Source organism: Pan paniscus, chromosome 6 (genome assembly GCF_029289425.2).
Source record: "Pan paniscus chromosome 6, NHGRI_mPanPan1-v2.0_pri, whole genome shotgun sequence".
Lineage (NCBI taxonomy): Eukaryota > Metazoa > Chordata > Mammalia > Primates > Hominidae > Pan > Pan paniscus.
Window position 1 is genome coordinate 15767680 of NC_073255.2, and position 17986 is coordinate 15785665.

Consider the following 17986-nt stretch of genomic DNA (forward strand, 5'->3'; position numbering starts at 1 on the left):
CAGCTTGCGGTAGGAGGGCCCGGATGCGACTGTCTTTAACAGTGCCTGCTTAGATCTAACCCCTCATATGTTCGTCCTGACCTGGTCGGACCATCATCATTCCACTTCATAGTGAAAACCCCTTCATTGCCGTGCTATGCATATTTCTGAGGGGAACTTTTTTGGTCGAAACGAGGACTCTTCGATTGACCAGACAGGCACTTTCCAAGGGTGCCACGTACTGAGGAATGCGGTCGGCGCTGGGGCCCACGGGCCGCGCGTTCCGTGAGTAGGGGCCTCTTCCGCGGCGCCTGAGAGCTGGGTCCGCGCGCAGAGGCCCTGGGGGCGCGCGTGCCGGGGGCGCGCTGGCCAGCTGTGACTGCCGCTGAGGGAGCTGCGCGGCGCCTCTGGGAGCTGAGCGCCGGGCGCCTGGAGGGCAGGTCGGGTCTCTTGCCGCTAAGGTCAGCGGCTGCGGTTTGAGAAGACTGCAGCTGCTTCCTGTGTTAGGCTGTCGCAGACAAGCAGAAGTTGAAAACGAGTAAATGACTTAAAGGTGATAATAGTCCTGGCAATGTATTTCTAAACCCTCAGATCCTGGCCCTCGGTTGAAAGTTCGTCGCCACAAAGACCTTTCCAACACGCCACTATCCCCCCTCCCTGGTCTCAAATTGCATCCTTAAAATGTGTTTTCAATGGTCGTGTAGCTACAGATAATCTTTCCCACTACCCCAATCGAATTTTCATTTGTCTTTTGTTTTGTTTTCTTCGTTTTTTTTTTTTTTACCCGAAGGTCTTCCATAGGACAGGCTTTGCGGGGGGAGCGGGGTGGGGGGGGGGATAAAATGTACGCTCTGAACCCTCTCCAATCTCATACGTAGCTTAAAGCATGAATCAAATGATCAAGCAAGTATTAATAATTGGGACTAGAAATCATAGGAGAAGGCTCCACCGGAAGTTACACTAGCTCTGAAGGAGGAGCGGACATTAACCAGGTGAAAACTTAGGATGCAGGTGTACAGGGCGGAGGTAATAACACGTGAAGGTCTGAAGCTAGTGAAAACCCAAGGAGCTGTATGAGGTCTAGTGTGGCTGGAAAGTAAAAGGGAGAGCAAGGTGGGGATCAGATCTGCTGGGCTAATAACCGCTTAAACATCATGGGTTTTATGTTGAGAGCTTGGGAAGGGTGTGTTTTTAAATGATTGCTTTGTGAATAATTGATTAGACGGGATAAGCGTGAAAGGGGAAGGACCTATCAAGGGGCCATTGCAATAGTCCATAATCTGTGTGACAGATAATGGTAGCCTGAACTAGTGTAGAGAATGTAATGATGAGAAAAAAAGATTCCAGAGATGTTTAGAAGGTGGCACCAACAGGACTTGGTGGTTGGCTATCCAGGAGTGAGGAGAGAGAAGTTAAGAATAATTTCAGAGGTTCAGTTTTGAGCAGCTCTGTGGTTGTTGGTGCCAGTTACTGAAATAAGCCGTAGAGAATGATGTATAAGTGCCTATGTAAAATTCAAGTGGATCTCTATGGGGCAGAAGAGAACTACACTATCAGTATAAATTTAGGAGTCAGTTTATTGATAAGAAATGAACGCATGTGACTGAATGAGATTACTTAGGGAGAGAAAGTTGACTGAGAATTTAGACAGAGGACACAGAGCCGAGGAATTCCAACATGCAATGCTTAGAAGAGGAGGTATGGCCAGTAGGTAGGAAAAAAAAAAAATAGATGGTAACTGTTAAGGTGATATGTCATGAAGCTTATCAAGACTGGTGTCTTTTTTCATTCATTCAGCAAATGTTTCTTAAGTACCTACTCTCCACTAGGCACTGTTCTAGCCACTAGAGTTATAGCAGTGAACAAGAAAATTACTCTGCGTTGCTAACAGAGCTTACATACTAATTGAGGAAGACAAACAATAAACAAATGAGATAATTTTTAGATAGTGACAAGCCAATAAAATAGAATAATGAGACAGACAATGACATGGAAGAGGTGGAGGAGAGCAGGTTACTTTAAGTAGACAGGACAGGGAAGGTCTGTCTGAGGATTTCTGAGTTGAAACCTAAATGAAAGGAAGGAAGTAACCTAGTAAAGATGTGGGAAGAACACTAAATTGGTAAGAGAAATGGCTTTGAGATTTAAAAAAAGAAGAAGAAGAAGAGTGCTTAAAAAAGTATCAGTGTGGTTGATCCATAACCAAGGAGAAAAAGAGGAAAATGAGAGCAAACAGTGGAGTCTGTAAAGTCTATGTCCAATTCTCTGACATGGACCTTATAGGCTATGGTAAGGAGCATGGCTGTGTTAAAAGATCAGCAGAAAAACATGGAAAATACTTAGAAGTGAACAAAGAAACCTTAGTGACTGTAGATAGGCTTTCAGCAAATAAATTAGAAGAAGGGAGACCTCTTCTTCCAATATTTTATTTTGAATAATAACAGTTGATAATAAGTAGGTATGTAGAAATGCCATTATTAATAAGAAAGTAAAATCCAGTGACTTAACTTTTTTTTTTTTTTGAGACGGAGTCTCACTCTGTCGCCCAGACTGGAATGCAGTGGCGCGAGACTTAACTTTTTTTTGTCATTGACCTAGCTTCTAGAGACAACAATAATATAGATAGCTAAGTGATGCCTTTATTTATTTATTTTTGTTTGTTTATTTTTTTGAGACGGAGTCTCGCTCTGTGGCCCAACCTGGAGTGTGGTGGCACGGTCTCGGCTCACTGCAACCTCTGCCTCCCAGGTTCAAGCGATTCTCCTGCCTCAGCCTCCCCAATAGCTGGGACTACAGGCACATGCCACCACACCCGGTTAATTTTTTGTATTTTTAGTAGAGATGGGGTTTCACCGTGTTAGTCAGGATGGTCTCGATCTCTGGACCTCGTGATCTGCCCACCTCGGCCTCCCAAAGTTCTGGGATTACAGGTGTGAGCCACCGCACCTGGCCTAAGTGATGCCTTTAGAGATGTTAACAAAGCAAGGTTACAAATATAAATTTCATTAAATATTAACCAAAATGTCAAATTGTGAAAGTTTAAATTTTGCACATTGAAGTTAGTGGAAAGAGTATGTCACCTATATTTTAAGTAGGGACAGGTAGAGTTGACAGTCTGGAAAAAGAAGCCATGGTAGAAGAAACAATGCAAAATTCCTGAGCTGCAGAAGTGGAATTGGTATGTGTTGTAGATTAAATTGTATGCAGATAGCTTCAGCCTCTACCTAGAAGGAGATATCACTTGCCTCATTAGGGTCAAGCTTAATAAGAAGACTTGCCTTATTAGCAAATTAGAAGTGAGAAGTAGCACATGCCATGCACAAGCAAAAACTTTAAGAGCCAACATGTGCCATGTTGTCACTTTTCCCTCTGCCACAAGACTAGCAATATTCTAGATACAGCCTGCTTATCAGCTTAGGTGTCAGGGTAAGAACTACTTGGAACAGAGCCACTACTGACCTGCAGTGTACATGTATTAAGAATGAGAAATAGGCTGGGCCTGGTGGCTCATGCCCGTAATCCCAGCACTTTGGGAGGCTGAGGCAGGTGGATCACCTGAGGTCAGGAGTTCAAGACCAGCCTGGCCAACATGGTGAAACTCTGTCTCAACTAAAAACAGAAAAATTAGCTGGGCATGGTGGCGGGTGTCTGTAATCCTAGCTACTTTGGGAGGCTGAGGCAGGAGGATCGCTTGAACCTGGGAGGTGGAGGTTGCAGTGAGCCGAGATCATGCCATTGCACTCCAGCCTGGGCAACAAGAGTGAAACTCTGTCTTAAAAAAAAAAAAATAGAGAAATAAACCTCTATTGTTGCAAGTGACTGGATTTGGGAGTAGTTTGTTAATGTGGCATAACCTAGCCTACCCTGACAAGTAAATAATTTGACACTGAAAGTGTGGTGACATGTTACCATAATAAAAATCCTAAAATATGTGGCATAGGATTTAGGTCCTGGTAGTAGGTGACAAAGTAACTGTTACCAGGGACTAGAAGGATGGCTATCTATATGTAATGCAGTATTGGAACATTTGGTGAAACACTTATTTCAATTAATTGGAAGGCAGTTAATGTTCCCAGTGAGCTGGTAGCTTTCAGTGAAACAGCAGGCAAAGAGTATATTAGCATGTATCAGTTACTATTGGCTACAGTTGACAAGGTAGTACAATAAAGATATGGAATCAAAATAATTGGTCAGTTTGCAAACTGTAATGACAGGGAGTAAAACATTCAGAAATTTAGAGACATGCAGAGTTGGAAGATCTGATTGATTCTCATATCTAGCTGTCTAAAATAAAGATGGGAAGGCATTTGGGCTACAAAGATGAATTAATAGGAAGATAATGGCCCAATCAAGAATGTGGCCATCATACCTTTGTTAAAACATTTCAGTAAATTAAGATGCCTTCAGTAAATCCTTTCAGCTGAACAATTTTAAAGTCTGGACAAGCAGGTAAGGATGTAGCTCTCCAACCAAAGCGTGATAGGATTAAGGTGACTGACATTAAGTCTAAAGAAAGACAGAGGTATGTCTCAAAAAGAATTGTGGCTGTGGCATTGGCACATGGAGTTGACTGAAATCAAATAGAAGTAGAGTAAGTACTGTGAAAAGAATGATCAGCATTGGATTAAAGAAACTTCATGGTTTGAAATGTGAAAAGACACTTGAGCTCCTCCATCTTTTGCAGGTAGGAAGCCGGTAGAGAGACATACTCGTTTTCCGAGGAGGGTCTGTTCTCTAATGGCTTTCTTAAACAGCTCTAAGACAAGACTTCCCACAGTGTGAGGCAAGAGCCACAGAGAAAATTCGACTAGAACTAATCCCAAAAAAATCCCAAATTGGCAAAATCAGGGCCTAAACAAGGACTGTTCCCCACTTTAAGTTAGCAGCAACTTCAAGACAGTGAAATTTCAGGACCATTCTTTACTTTCTGAGTAGTATCATTCATTATAGTTATCCAGTTCCCATTTCACCATTGTATTTTGGGTGTTGTGGGCAAATAACTTGTCTTTGTTCTTCATAGATCTCCAGATCAAGAGGAGATATATCAAGAACAGACATAAAGACTATAGCATTATTCATAGATTGTCGACTTTGAGCAGGAAATAATGACAGTATAGGGCTTTTAAGTTATCTCCAACTTGGTGAGTGTATTTTTAGGGAGGAATAAGACCTGAATGATTGTAATCAGAAGGACAGACTGTGGTAGATTTTCTTTTGCTTGCAAATATTTAATATTTTTACTGGTAAAAGATTATATTTTCTCTCTCTTTTGACACCAGGCTTAACCAAAGTGATTTGATTTGAGTAACGAAGAATACAAAAGTAAAAATATTGATAATACAGAGGCCGGGTGCTGTGGCTCCTGCCTGTAATCCCAGCACTTAGGGAGGCCAAAGTGGGTGGATCACCTGAGGTCAAGGGTTCAAGACCAGCCTGGCCAACATAGTGAAATCCCATCTCTACTAAAAATACAAAAATTAGCCAAGCATGGTGGTGCATGCCTATAGTCCCAGCTACTTGGGAGGCTGAGGCAGAAGAATCACTTGAACCTGGGAGGGGGAGGTTGCAGTGAGCCGAGATCATACCACTGCACTCCAGTCTAGGCAACAGACCAAGACTTTGCCTCAAACAACAACAACAACAACAAAAATTGATAATACAGAAAGAAGTAAGACTGTGGGGCCTGTGAAGAGTTTAATGAAGACTGTGACGTTGTACTGGGCTGTGCAGAATGATCAGGCCAAAAAAGAAGGAGAATTGAATTTCATACAGATGAAACAGTCTGAACAAGGCAGAGAAATGAAAGGTCATAATATAAGTGCATAGTGTGTGGAAGAAATTGAGATGAGTTCAGTGTGATGGGGGTGTGGATTGCATAGGAAGTAGTTGTAAGAAATGAAACTGAAGCCAGGCACAATGGCTCACACCTGTAATCCCAGCACTTTGGGAGGCTGAGGCAGGTGGATCACTTGAGGTCAGGAGTTTGAGACCAGCCTGGCCAACATAGTGAATCCCTGTCTCTACTAAAAATGCAAAAATTAGCCAGGTGTGGTGGCATGCGACTGTAGTCCCAGCTACTCAGGAGGCTGAGGCAGGAGAGTCGCTTGAACTCGGGAGGCAGAGGTTGCGGTGAGCCAAGATCGTGCCACTGCACCCTACCTCTGAGCAACAGAGCAAGACTCGGTCTCAAAAAAAAATAGATTTGGGGCTTTATCCATTAGGCAGCAAAGACTTATAAAACATTTTGCATCTAAGCACAGAATAAAACAACTGCAGGACATAAATTGGAGATATCTTTGCCCCATCTCCTCTGACACTTGGACTTGTGCTCTCTGGATTTCTTCTTCTTGTGTTTGATTTAATTTTGTGAATAATTTTAAAATACAAAAAATATATAAATATTAGTTGTCCAAATTAAATGTAAGACATGGCAAATAGCTCTAAAAATCCTATGCAGTATATCAGTAGCACCCAAGGTAAAGTATTTGTCTTGCATACTTTTCCTTATGTTTCAGGCCTAGAAAATTCTACAAGGTGTGGTGATTATGTGTTATTATCAGTGTGTGACAGTAAAGAATTAGTTTCTGTAGAGAGAAGTCATTTGATAAGTGAATCATGGAGTATAATTATATTAATGCAAATTGAAGACAGTATCTTATATTTTTTATTCTGTTTGCATTTAAGCACTTAATTATTTTTCTAGTAGATAAATTGACAACTGGTTGTTTTACTGTTAACACAAATACAAATTATACCTTCACTTGTTAATAAAGATTCTACAGCTATCCTTAATCTAAAAACAAATATGTTCTTCCACTAGTATTGTGGTTATTTAGCATAAACTGTATTTAATTATAAAATTTCTATTAGAAAAATGAAAACATTTTTTGGTCCGTGGAAGTTTACTTCCACCATCATAAATCTCAAAGCTTCACACATTGTCATGAATTTAAATTAAATACCTGAAGCACTTTATGTACAAAATTCAATGAATACTAAAAAGCATAGAGACTCTAGCAATTTTAAGTAGTGGTACTTCTTTTCACTGAAACCTTCTGGTTAAATAGTATTTTAGGAAAACTGTGTCTATGAATTTTGGAATATTATACCAAAGACCTAGGTCTTCAGTTTATAGGCTTTTTAGATTACCTATGTTCTATTCCTCTTCTATGATGCCACTTGTTATTTCTCTGCAATTTTTATCTTTTTTAAAAAAATCCATCCATTCAGTCATTTGTTCACTTATCTTATTCACTTATTAAACATATATTGAGTGCCTACTATATACTGTTCATTATGTTGAGTGCTCAGGATAAGGAGATTAACTCACTGGTGTCTTCCTTCAACACTTTTCGTCTAGTGGGGAGGTACATAAATATTACCAAGGTTTAGGATAAGCCCTGCAATAGGCACTTGTATATGACTTAGGTTATGGGTATATAGTGGTGCTACTTACCAAGATCAGGAATATGAAGTCATTTTTGGAAATGTTGAGTCTAGGATAGCTGTGGAATATCCTCAATTAGAGATACTCTGAAGGCAGGCAGAAACATCACTCGAGCTCATGAGAGAAGTTTAGGCTGGGGTTACAATTTAAACATAAATAGCATGTAAGTGAGAGTTAATACAATGGAAATTCATGAGCATGTTTGTAAAGAATGTGTAAAATGGAAAGTGTAAGAAGAGAAGAGGCTGAATGCTCAAACCCTAGAGAGAATATGAACAAATGAGGACCAGGCTAGGAAGAGTAAGTAAAGAAAAGTTAGAACAAGTCAGAAGTGTAAGCACTTATATTAGTCAGGGCTCAACCAGAGAAGCAGAGCTCCTAGGATGTATACATATATAATAAGAGATTTATTATAAAGCATTGACATTATGCAATTGTGGGAGATATGTTTCCTTTACAGCCTGCAGTCATTAGGGGACACAGTCAAAAAGGGAAGCAGCACATAAAACAGAGGAGCAAAAACACATCAGAACCTGTGGGGATAGTGGAATCCATGAGGACACAAAGACCCCATTGGTCTCTTGTTACTTTCAAACTCCCAACCTCAATGATGTGGGTGTCCTTCAGGAGAAGCTACAGCTCCTTGTTACAGAACTAAATACAAAACAAGTCCAGAAGTATAGAAATTAAAAGAAGAATTTGGCAAGAACAGGAGTCCTAAGAGGTGTCAAAGGATTTCATGCATTCCAGACATACTCTTTTGAAACCCCATTAAGTTGTATACCCCAAATTCTCCTTAATAATCAGGATCAGTCACCCAAGTTAATGGAATAACCTCTTATTTGCCTATTGATTGACTGACTTGAGGACCCCAAAGTGACCAGTCTCAACTTCTAGTGTAATGGAATCATTGCCATATCTCCTAATAAAAGGATTTCTTCCTTAAAACTAAGATTTCTAGACCAGCAAAGCCCAAAGTTGCTAGGTTGGGAATTTCACCAGTGAATCACTAGAAGTAATAGTAAGAAGTGCACTGCCATATATACTCCTTGATTCTCCTGCTATTTTCATTGAAAATAGCAGCATATATTGCTCATGAATTTAGAGTATACACCATATACTAGAGGATATTATTGCAGCTCTCCAAGGTGTTGCTCTCAACTGGCCCTGTAACTGAGCCTAATAATTCTATTAGGTCAATTGTTCCAGAGCGATGGAGCATGTAATAAGACCAGTGAATGACTATAAGTCCATCACCATATTACATTTGCTAGAAATTGAGTTTGTTAGAAGCAATACTATGTAGAATATTATTATAGTAAAGCATTTTATAAGTCCATGGATGCATTGCAGGCAAGGAAGGCAAATTCATGCCCACAGTGTCTATGCCAATGACAACAAAACATTTTCCCTTCCATGATTATTCATATCCTCCTCTACTGCAACAGCTCTTTGATTAGCATCCATTTGGAATACAAATACCTTCACATGCTGTGCCAACTCAGAAACATCTATCCATATATCTGTTTCTCAGATCTTGTTACCAATTTTCCAATTATATTCCTTCCAAATCCCTGGTCATCCAATGGAAATATTAGCCACACCCACAAGTAAATGTAGAGCCATACCTCTGGCCATCCTTCCTTCCAAACAAACTGAATATCAAGGAGAACTGCTAAAAGTTCCACCTTCTGGGATGATTATCTTTTACTACTGTCTTTCAGGGCCAATCCAGAGTGGGACTATAGTGCTACAACTGTCTACTTTGGGGTATTGATAACATTTCATATAAAACCATCTGTAAACCAACTTCACATATTGGTTCTTCAATTAAATGGGAATGGAGAACACTCCGTGGAATCACACATGCATGTTGAGAGGGGAGGAGGCACTGTTGCAGGAATCTGGACCATAGGCATTTGTGACACTTACTCCTGCAACGTACTTATGCCTTCAGGACCTGCTCAAATCCTAGTTTCTGCTATTTCCAATTGGTGATGTAATGTGGCTGTTCACGTACAATCTTATGGCTTTGTTTGTCAGAAAAGACCCAGTTCATGACGAACTTGCTTCAAGCACCAACAGATATGCTGTGTTATGTATCTCAGCTGAAGAGCAATTTGCATGGCAGCCTAGACTTGTTGCAGATCTTTGTTTTGTTCTGGGTCCCACCCAAAACTAGCAGCTTTTCAGGTTGCTCAGTAAATGGGTAAGAGTAGCACACTCAGTGAAGTAAATGTTGCCTCCCAAATCCAAAGAGGCCTAAATGGTATTATGCCCCTTCATGGTTAAGAGAAGCCAGATGCAGTAACTTATCCTTCACTTTAAAAAGGACATATTGGGCCAGGCACAGTGGCTCATGCCTGCAATTCCAGCACTTTGGGAGACCAAGGCAGGCGAATCACTTGAGGTCAGGAGTTAAAGACCAGCCTGGCCAACATGGTGAAACCCTGTCTCTACTAAAAACACAAAAATTAGTCGGGCGTGGTGGCACATACCTATAATCCCAGTTACTCAGGAGGCCGAAACAGGAAAATCACTTGAACCTGGGAGGTGGAGGTTTCAGTGAGCCAAGATCATGCCACTGCAATCCAGCCTGGGTGACAGAGTGAGACTCTGTCTCAAAAATAAATAAATAAAAATAAAAAGGACATATTGACATGTCCCAGTGAAACAGGTCAGCGTCACTGGTCTCATGTAAGGTGTTATCTGAGCTGGTCATTACATGACCAAGAGAATTAAGGAGCATGGATACACACGGTGAGGCTGGAGCAAAAGTTTAATAAGCAAAAGAAGAAAGCTCTCCACAGCAGAGAGGGGAGCCCAAGTGGGTTGCTGTTTTTACAGTCAAATTCAAAAGCTTTTAAAAGAAACTCCTCTTCTCTCTGTAGCTGTCTGAGTAACTTCTCTTGTCTGAAAAGCTACCTGCACAACTCCTCCTCATCTATATAGTTGTGCATATGACTCTAGGCAAGCACAAAGTGCTACTTCACTTGTTTGTATAACTGCTGGTTTGTTTTAGGTAAGTGCCCCCGATCCCTGTGCAAGTTCCCATTGGAGCCCATGGTGTATATGCCTGAGAAGGGGAGGAAGCTTTTCCTGGGAACCTGCTAATCACACAAAGAACAAAAGGCCTCTGTGTTGGAACTCATCTGCCTTGCCTGCTTATCTGTGCAGGTGCATTCTGAGTTTTCCTCAGGCTGCTCTATTTTTGCCTGTAGCTGTGATTTTTCAGGCAGGCTGCTTCTCCAAGGACCAGCCTTAACTGATGTTTCCTTTTCTTCTCCCTCATCAGACCAATGGGACCCTAGACATTTCACTGAGATGGCAGAAACCTGATTATTTGTCAGATTTGCTTCCCACCACCTGTCCTACATATATCTTACCAACATGTCTAGAGTAGTTGTTAACTTCCTTCTTACTAGGTCCAATTAACATCATAAAGGCATACCCAAGAGTGGGCAATTTACAAAACAAAGAGGTTTAATGGACTTACAGTTCCAGATGGCTGGGGAGGCCTCACAATCATGGTGGAAGGCAAGGAGGAGCAAGTCATGTCTTACATGGATGGCAGCAGGCAGAGAGAGAGAACTTGTGCAGGGAAACTCCCTCGTATAAAACCATCAGATATCGTAAGACTTATTTACTATCATGAGAACACCATGGGAAAGACCTGCCCCCATGGTTCAATTACCTTCCACCGGGTCCCTTCCACAACATGTGGAAATTCAAGATGAGATTTGGGTGGAGACACAGCCAAACCATATTAATGACATCATCCATGTAACTGGCCAGCATGATTTTCTGTGGAATAAAGACACAGTGAAGGCTCTGCAAAAGAGCCTGACTGGCATAGTCCTGAGGCTAGACAGTCAAGGTGTGTTACTAACTAACAGAAAGCAAACTACTTTTGATGGTCCTTAATGACAGCTATAGATAAAAGCCTTTGCCAGTGCAATTATTAAACACCAGAAGCCAGGGTATGTGTTGATTTTCTCCAGCAACGAAACCACATCTAGAATTGCAGCTGCAGGGCTGGGTGCAGTGGCTCATGCCTGTAATCCCAACATTTTGGGAGGCCAAGGCGGGTAGATCACCTGAAGTCAGGAGTTTGAGACCAGCCTGACCAAGACGGTGAAACCGCGTCTCCATTAAAAATACAAAAATTAGCTGGGCTTGGTGGCAGGTGCCTGTAATCCCAGTTACTTGGGAAGCTGAGGCAGGAGAATTGCTTGAACCTGGGAGGTGGAGGTTGCAGTGAGCTGAGATTGCACCATTGCACTCCAGTCTGGATGACAGAGCGAGATGCTGTCTCAAAATTAAAAAAAAAAGAATTGCAGCTGCAATGAAAATTGTCACCTGATTAAGTTTACAGTAATTCACTGTCATTCTCCAAGATCCATGTTTCTTTTTCACAGCCCCAGTAAGAAAGTTAAATGTGGTCGACCTAAGAATTGCTACCCTGTGTCTTTTAAATTCATGATGGCAGCATTAATCCTTTCAGTCTTCCAGTCCTAAAACTTTCTGCTTATACATGAAGATTTTAGTAGGTTTACCGTCTATTTTGGTTCTAGAAACTCCACAATCAACTAGCCAATGCTGTACATTTTGCAGCTACTATTCTTGTTACTGCTTTGGCTCTGTGGCCTAATACAATAACCATGCCTACCTTGTATTTAATAATTTATGTGTCACCACATGGTCCCTACCACCATCTGATCTCATCAACAGGAGTGACTCCTCCACTGAATTCAGAGAGCCTAGTCCAGGGCTTCTCTCACAAATCATATTTCTTAAAACTTTGAGTGCCCTCTGGACCCTCACAGGGGAAATATTCAGTGAATGGGCAAGCAAATCTTACATGTCTTACATGATAAATCCACTTTATCATTCTAATGTTCCTGAGTCTTTTGGTTGCTTTGTTTGTTCTTGAAGATTGAAGGGGTACAAGTACAGTTTTGTTATGTAATAGCAAAGTTTGGGCTTCTAGTGTACCCATCACCCAAATAGTGAACATTGTACTCAATAGGTAATTTTTTAACCTTCATGCCCCCCCCAACTTTACCTTCCCATCCTTCTGAGTCTCCAGAGTCTATTATTTCACTCTCCATGTCCATGTATACACTTATTTAGCTCGCACTTATAAGTGAAAGCATGTGATATTTGGCTTTCTGTTTCTGAGTTATTTACTTGAGACAGTGGCCTCTAGTTCCATCCATGTTGCTGCAAAATATTAATACCTGTGCTCATTTTTTTTAGGGCTGAGTGGAATTCCATGGAGATATACATATATATATATATAATCTCACATTTTCTTTATCCAAGTATCTTTTGATGGACACTTAGGTTGATTCCATATCTTTGCTATTATAAATAGTGCTGCAATAAACATGTAAGTGCAGGTATCTTTTTTTTTCCTTTTGAGACAGAGTTTCACTCTCATCTCCCAGGCTGGAGTGCAATAGCACAATCTCAGCTCACTGCAAGCTCCACCTCTTGGGTTCCAGTGATTCTCCTGCCTCAGCCTCCTGAGGAGCTGGGATTACAGGCACCTGCCACCATGCCTGGCTAATTTTTGTATTTTTAGTACAGAAGGGGTTTCACTATATTGGCCAGGTTGGTCTCAAACTCCTGACCTCAGGTGATTGCCTGCCTTGGCCTCTCATGAGCCACCATGCCTGGCTGCAGGTATCATTTTCATGTAATGATTTCTCTTCCTTTCAGTAAATACCCCATAGTGAGACTACTAGATTGAATTGTAATTCTATGTTTAGTTCTTTGAGAAATCTCCATACTGTTTTCCATAGAGGTTATACTGATTTATATACCCACTAACAGTGTATAAGTGTTCCCTTTTCTCCTCTTTGCCAATGTATGTTATTTTTTTACTTTCTAGTAATAGCCATTCTGACTGGTATAAGATGATATCTCATTGTGGTTTTAATTTGCATTTCTTTGATGATCAGTGGTGTTGAGTATTTTTTCCTATGCTTGTTAGCCATTTGTATGTCTTCTTTTGAAACATGTCTGTTCATGTTTATTGCCCACTGTTTTTTTTTTTTTTTTGAGACAGAATCTCGCTCTGTCGCCCAGGCTGGAATGCAGTAGTGTGATCTCTGCTTACTGCAAGCTCCACCTCCCGGGTTCATGCCATTCTCCTGCCTCCTGAGTAGCCTCCCGAGTATCTGGGACTACAGGCGCCCGCCACCATGCCTGGCTAATTTTTTTGTATTTTTAGTAGAGACGGGGTTTCACTGTGTTAGCCAGGATGGTCTCAATCTCCTGACCTTTTGATTCGCCTGCCTTGGCCTCCCAAAGTGCTGGGATTATAGGCATGAGCCACCGTACCTGGCCTATTGCCCACTTTTTAATGGGACTGTTTATTTCTTTTGTTGTTGAGTTGTTGAGTTCCTTGTAGATTCTAGGTAATATTCCTGAGTCATTTGATACCATCCTTTCTGTGGCACCAGGAAAGTTTTGGCAGTTTGACTCCTTTAAGTGTAGGCTACCTTTTAGCCCAGGTTTTAGTTAATCAACAAATAAACTGTTAGAGTCACTCCCAACCCCTCAGATAAACACACTAAATCTGGAATCTCTGCTAGTGAAGCCATGTTAATAAACTGAGTTTAATGCAAGTTTATATTCCCTCCACCCTGATACCACACTCTTTTTTTTTTTTTTTTTTTTTTGAGACAGGGTCTCGCTCTGTCACCCAGGCTGGAGTGCAGTGGCACGATCTCGGCTGACTGCAAGCTCCACCTCCCGGGTGCCTCAGCCTCCTGAGTAGCTGGGATTACAGGTGCCTGCCACCTCGCCTGGCTAATTTTTTGTATTTTTAGTAGAGACGGGGTTTCACCATGTTAGCCAGGATGGTCTCGATCTCCTGACCTCGTGATCCGCCCACCTCGGCCTCCCAAAGTGCTGGGATTACAGGCGTGAGCCACTGCGCCCAGCTGATATCACATTCTTAAGATCCATCCCTATACAGTTTCACCAGTATCTGTGAAAATTGACAAAATCAGCCAGTTCTTTTGGTGTGTATTGTTCGTCCTAAGTTTGTGTCTCACACATTGGAGTCTACTTTCACCTGAGTCTGATTACAGATTTAGAAGCAATGAGAGGTGGTAAAGGTAGATTGTCAGAAGGAACAGTAGTCCCTTGTAAAGCAACTACCTCAGGGGAGGCTATTACAGTTCTTCAGGCAGGGGTAGACTGACAACTTGCCCAGAATTTCAGCCTCAAAATTATCGCCTTCATCAGAATCTACTCATATGTCCCCATCCCAATTTTCAGGGGTGTCTTAATTTTATTAGGTTGGTGCAAAAGTAATGGCACTAAAATGTTCTGTGACAGCAAATAGTCATTCAATTAAGGCTAAGGAAGACAAGTTACAATAAGGTAAAGGTAATAAAAAATAAAGCTACAGATAAATCTTAATAAAAACTGAGTGTCTGGGCATGGTGGCACATGCCTGTAGCCCAGTTACTGAGGAGGCTGAGGTGGAAGGGTTGCCTAAGCCCAGGAATTCGAATCCAGCCTGGGCAACATAGCAAGACCCTGTCTTAAAAAAACAAACAAATAAATAAGTAAATGAGTCTAATTCATCTATTAAAAAAAAACTAAGGGTGGTATAATAAAAGGCACAGAAGAAATTTTTAAAAGTTATGATGCATCTAATGACATTTTTATAAAATAACACTTTTATAAGAAGATACACATAAACATAGTTGGCCCATGGTGAGGTTAAATAAATTAAATCAATAATGGAAGAAATTGAGAACACTCAAATAATGTTTAAGAGTATTTGTCAAAATGGTTTCATAAGCAAAATGCTGTATCTTCAAGGTATAGATAATTCCTATGCTATTAAATCTATCTCAAAACATTGAAAAAGTAACTTTCCAAATTCACATTACAAAGGTCATAACAAAACTTGACAAGAATAGACAAACTATGCTTTCTTTAATCTCAACCAGATTAGTTGCAGCAGTTTTATCAAATAAATATCAGATCTCTCAAAATGTGAGGCCCTATGAAATACTGTGAGTTAAAATTACTTGATTTTCCATCTGGGAAGTGGGGAGCGCCTCGGCCCAGCTGCTGGCTGCCGTGCAACCCTCTAGGTGTGAAGTGGCAGCTCTGTGTGGGATCTTTCTGCCCTCCCTAAGTTTGCATTTTTGACAGTAAAGTTTACTTTTAAATTAAAAGATTTAATTTGAGGAAGATTTTAAAAAATTACTTGATTTTAAAACTGTGCACGGACTTTCACTTTCAGAATTGACAGGCTAGGTTATTCAAATGGTTCAGACCATGGTTTTTTGTTCAAAGACATTGGGAAAGTGTAATGAGTTGAATAGTGTCCTTCCAAAATTCATGAACACCTAGAACCTCAGAATGTGAACTTATTTGGAAATAGGGTCTTTGCATACGTAATTAATCCGGTGAGTTCATACTGGATTGGGGTGGGCCCTGAATCAAATGACTTGGTATCCTTATAAGAAGAGGGAGGGACACACAGACACAGACACACACAGAGAAAGCCAAGTGAAGACAGAGGCCGAGACTGGAGTTATGCTACCACAAGCCCAGGAACACCAGAAGCCACTAGGAACTGGAAGATAGAAAGAAGAATTCCCCTCGAGCCTTTGGAGGGAGTGTGGTCCTGTTCACGCCTTTGTTTCAGATTTCTGACTTCCAAAACTGGGAAAATAAATTCCTGTTGTTTTAAGCCACCCAGTTTGTAATGATTTTTACAGCAGTCCTAGAAAACAAATGTAGATTTCGGTATCAGAAGTGATTTGCTGCTGTTAACAGATACCTAAACATGAGTTGGTAGAAATATAAATGTTAACATGCATCTGGGAAGGTCTCAGAAATAAATGAACATGTTGTTGGGCGCAAATTTGAAAATAGGCTTAGATTCAAGATAATGCCTCCCCTTAGGTAAGCAAGAGGGGCTCAAGAGAGGCTTCTTTGGTGTTGATGTGGATGGTGTTTATAAGGGTGTTTACTTCATGATGATTATTTGATCTATACATTTACTTATTTGTTTTTCATTTTTTTCTGTTATATTTTCCAATAAATTTCTAAAAACTGTTGTATAGATTTAGGACAATGTTAAGGAGTTTGCTTATGATTTGTCACTTAGAGATCTGATTGATTTAAAAGAGCAGAAGGTATCACTGTGCATTTTTGTTTGTTTGAAAGCTTCTCCACCTTTTCAGTTGATGACATGAAACCTCCTGTTCCTAACTAACCTTATTTGTCTGTCTAATATATAATATTGTATGCTTTACGACGTTGCTCTACTGATGCTGTCTTTGCCCATCTGTTTTGCTTTCTTGGGACTTGCCCCTTGTGAAAAACGTCTCCAAAGCCTGCCATTCATATGCACTGAAACATGAGTAAATACCTCAGCTTGTCTAAGAGATCTGTCTAATAAACTGCTATTGTAGCAAAAATTGAAGTACTCACTTCCCACTTTTGTCTTTTCTCCATGCAGAACAAATACTGATGGCATCTCACAGTATTGTGTTTATTTAAAAACAAGTTGTATTACAACATGGATGAGCCATGGAAACATTACGCTAAGTGAAAGAAACCAGACGCATAAGACCACTTATTTTTTATTCCATTTAAATGAAATATCTACAATACGAAAATTCCTCAAGACAGAACATAGATTAGTGATTATCAAGGTCTACGTGTAGGGGAAATGAGGAGTAACTGCGAATGGATATGGGGTTTCTTTTGAGGTTGATGTAAGTGTTCTGGAATTAGATAGTGGTGATGGTTGTACATTTTTTATATACTAAAAATCACTGAATTGTAAACCATGAAAGGGTAAATTTTATGGTATGTGAATTATATCTCAATAAAGCTGTTATAAAAACTCAGCCCTGAGCCAATCACTTTAAAAAAAAAAAAGCTCATCTTGTTGCTATGTCTAGAGAGATGACTGACTGGCTAGGGCACAAAGGAAGAATGGAAATTTCACTTTCATGGTACTCTTGTGCATTTAAACATTTTATACCATGTATACATATTATCTATAAAAATTAATTAACTTAAAACAATTTTTAATATTATCCATTTGCTAAATATGTGGAAAGTTTTTACTCATGTAATACCAAAGTCAATCCATGCTACCTAAATATTGAAGAAAATTCTGTAGTCTGTATTTTAACATAATTTGAAAACAGATTATCAATGAACTCTTTATTAGAAAATATTGAAATGATTTTAGAAGTTGCCAGCCATCCAGAATTGTAGTTGAGAATTCTGATTCCTATTCCTTTGTAAATATCCTGACTTTTCTTTCTGGGAGTACTTACGATTTTCCTGAAGTTCAGAAATTTCAGCACAATGTTTTCTTGCTTTATCAATACTGTTTTCTCTTGGATATCTCTGAAAATATGAACTACAGCAAGATAAAATGAGCCATTCTCCATAACAAAGGATTTATGATCTCTTTAAGTGATCATAAATGATAGCTGTTTGGCCAACTGCTTACTTCTGTAGTTTTATTTTATTTTCTAGAGACAGGGTCTCATTTTGTCA

At 40.3% G+C, this 17986-nt stretch overlaps 1 protein-coding gene across 9 annotated transcripts in view; it reads left to right on the forward strand.

Annotated features, from left to right (window-relative positions):
- The first annotated feature begins 132 nt into the window (after positions 1-132).
- PHF14 (PHD finger protein 14) overlaps positions 133-17986 on the forward strand; it is a 230174-nt gene continuing 212320 nt past the window's right edge. For 7 of the 9 annotated variants that reach the window (XM_055115707.1, XM_055115708.1, XM_034963715.2 and 4 more), the window contains exon 1: positions 17144-17187. In XM_055115707.1, coding sequence (XP_054971682.1) covers positions 17159-17187 — 29 coding nt within the window. In that variant the 5' untranslated portion in view covers positions 17144-17158. Of the gene's footprint in view, positions 533-17143; positions 17188-17986 lie in introns of those variants that run through there. The other 2 variants (XM_055115712.1, XM_055115713.1) reach the window with 1 other exon arrangement.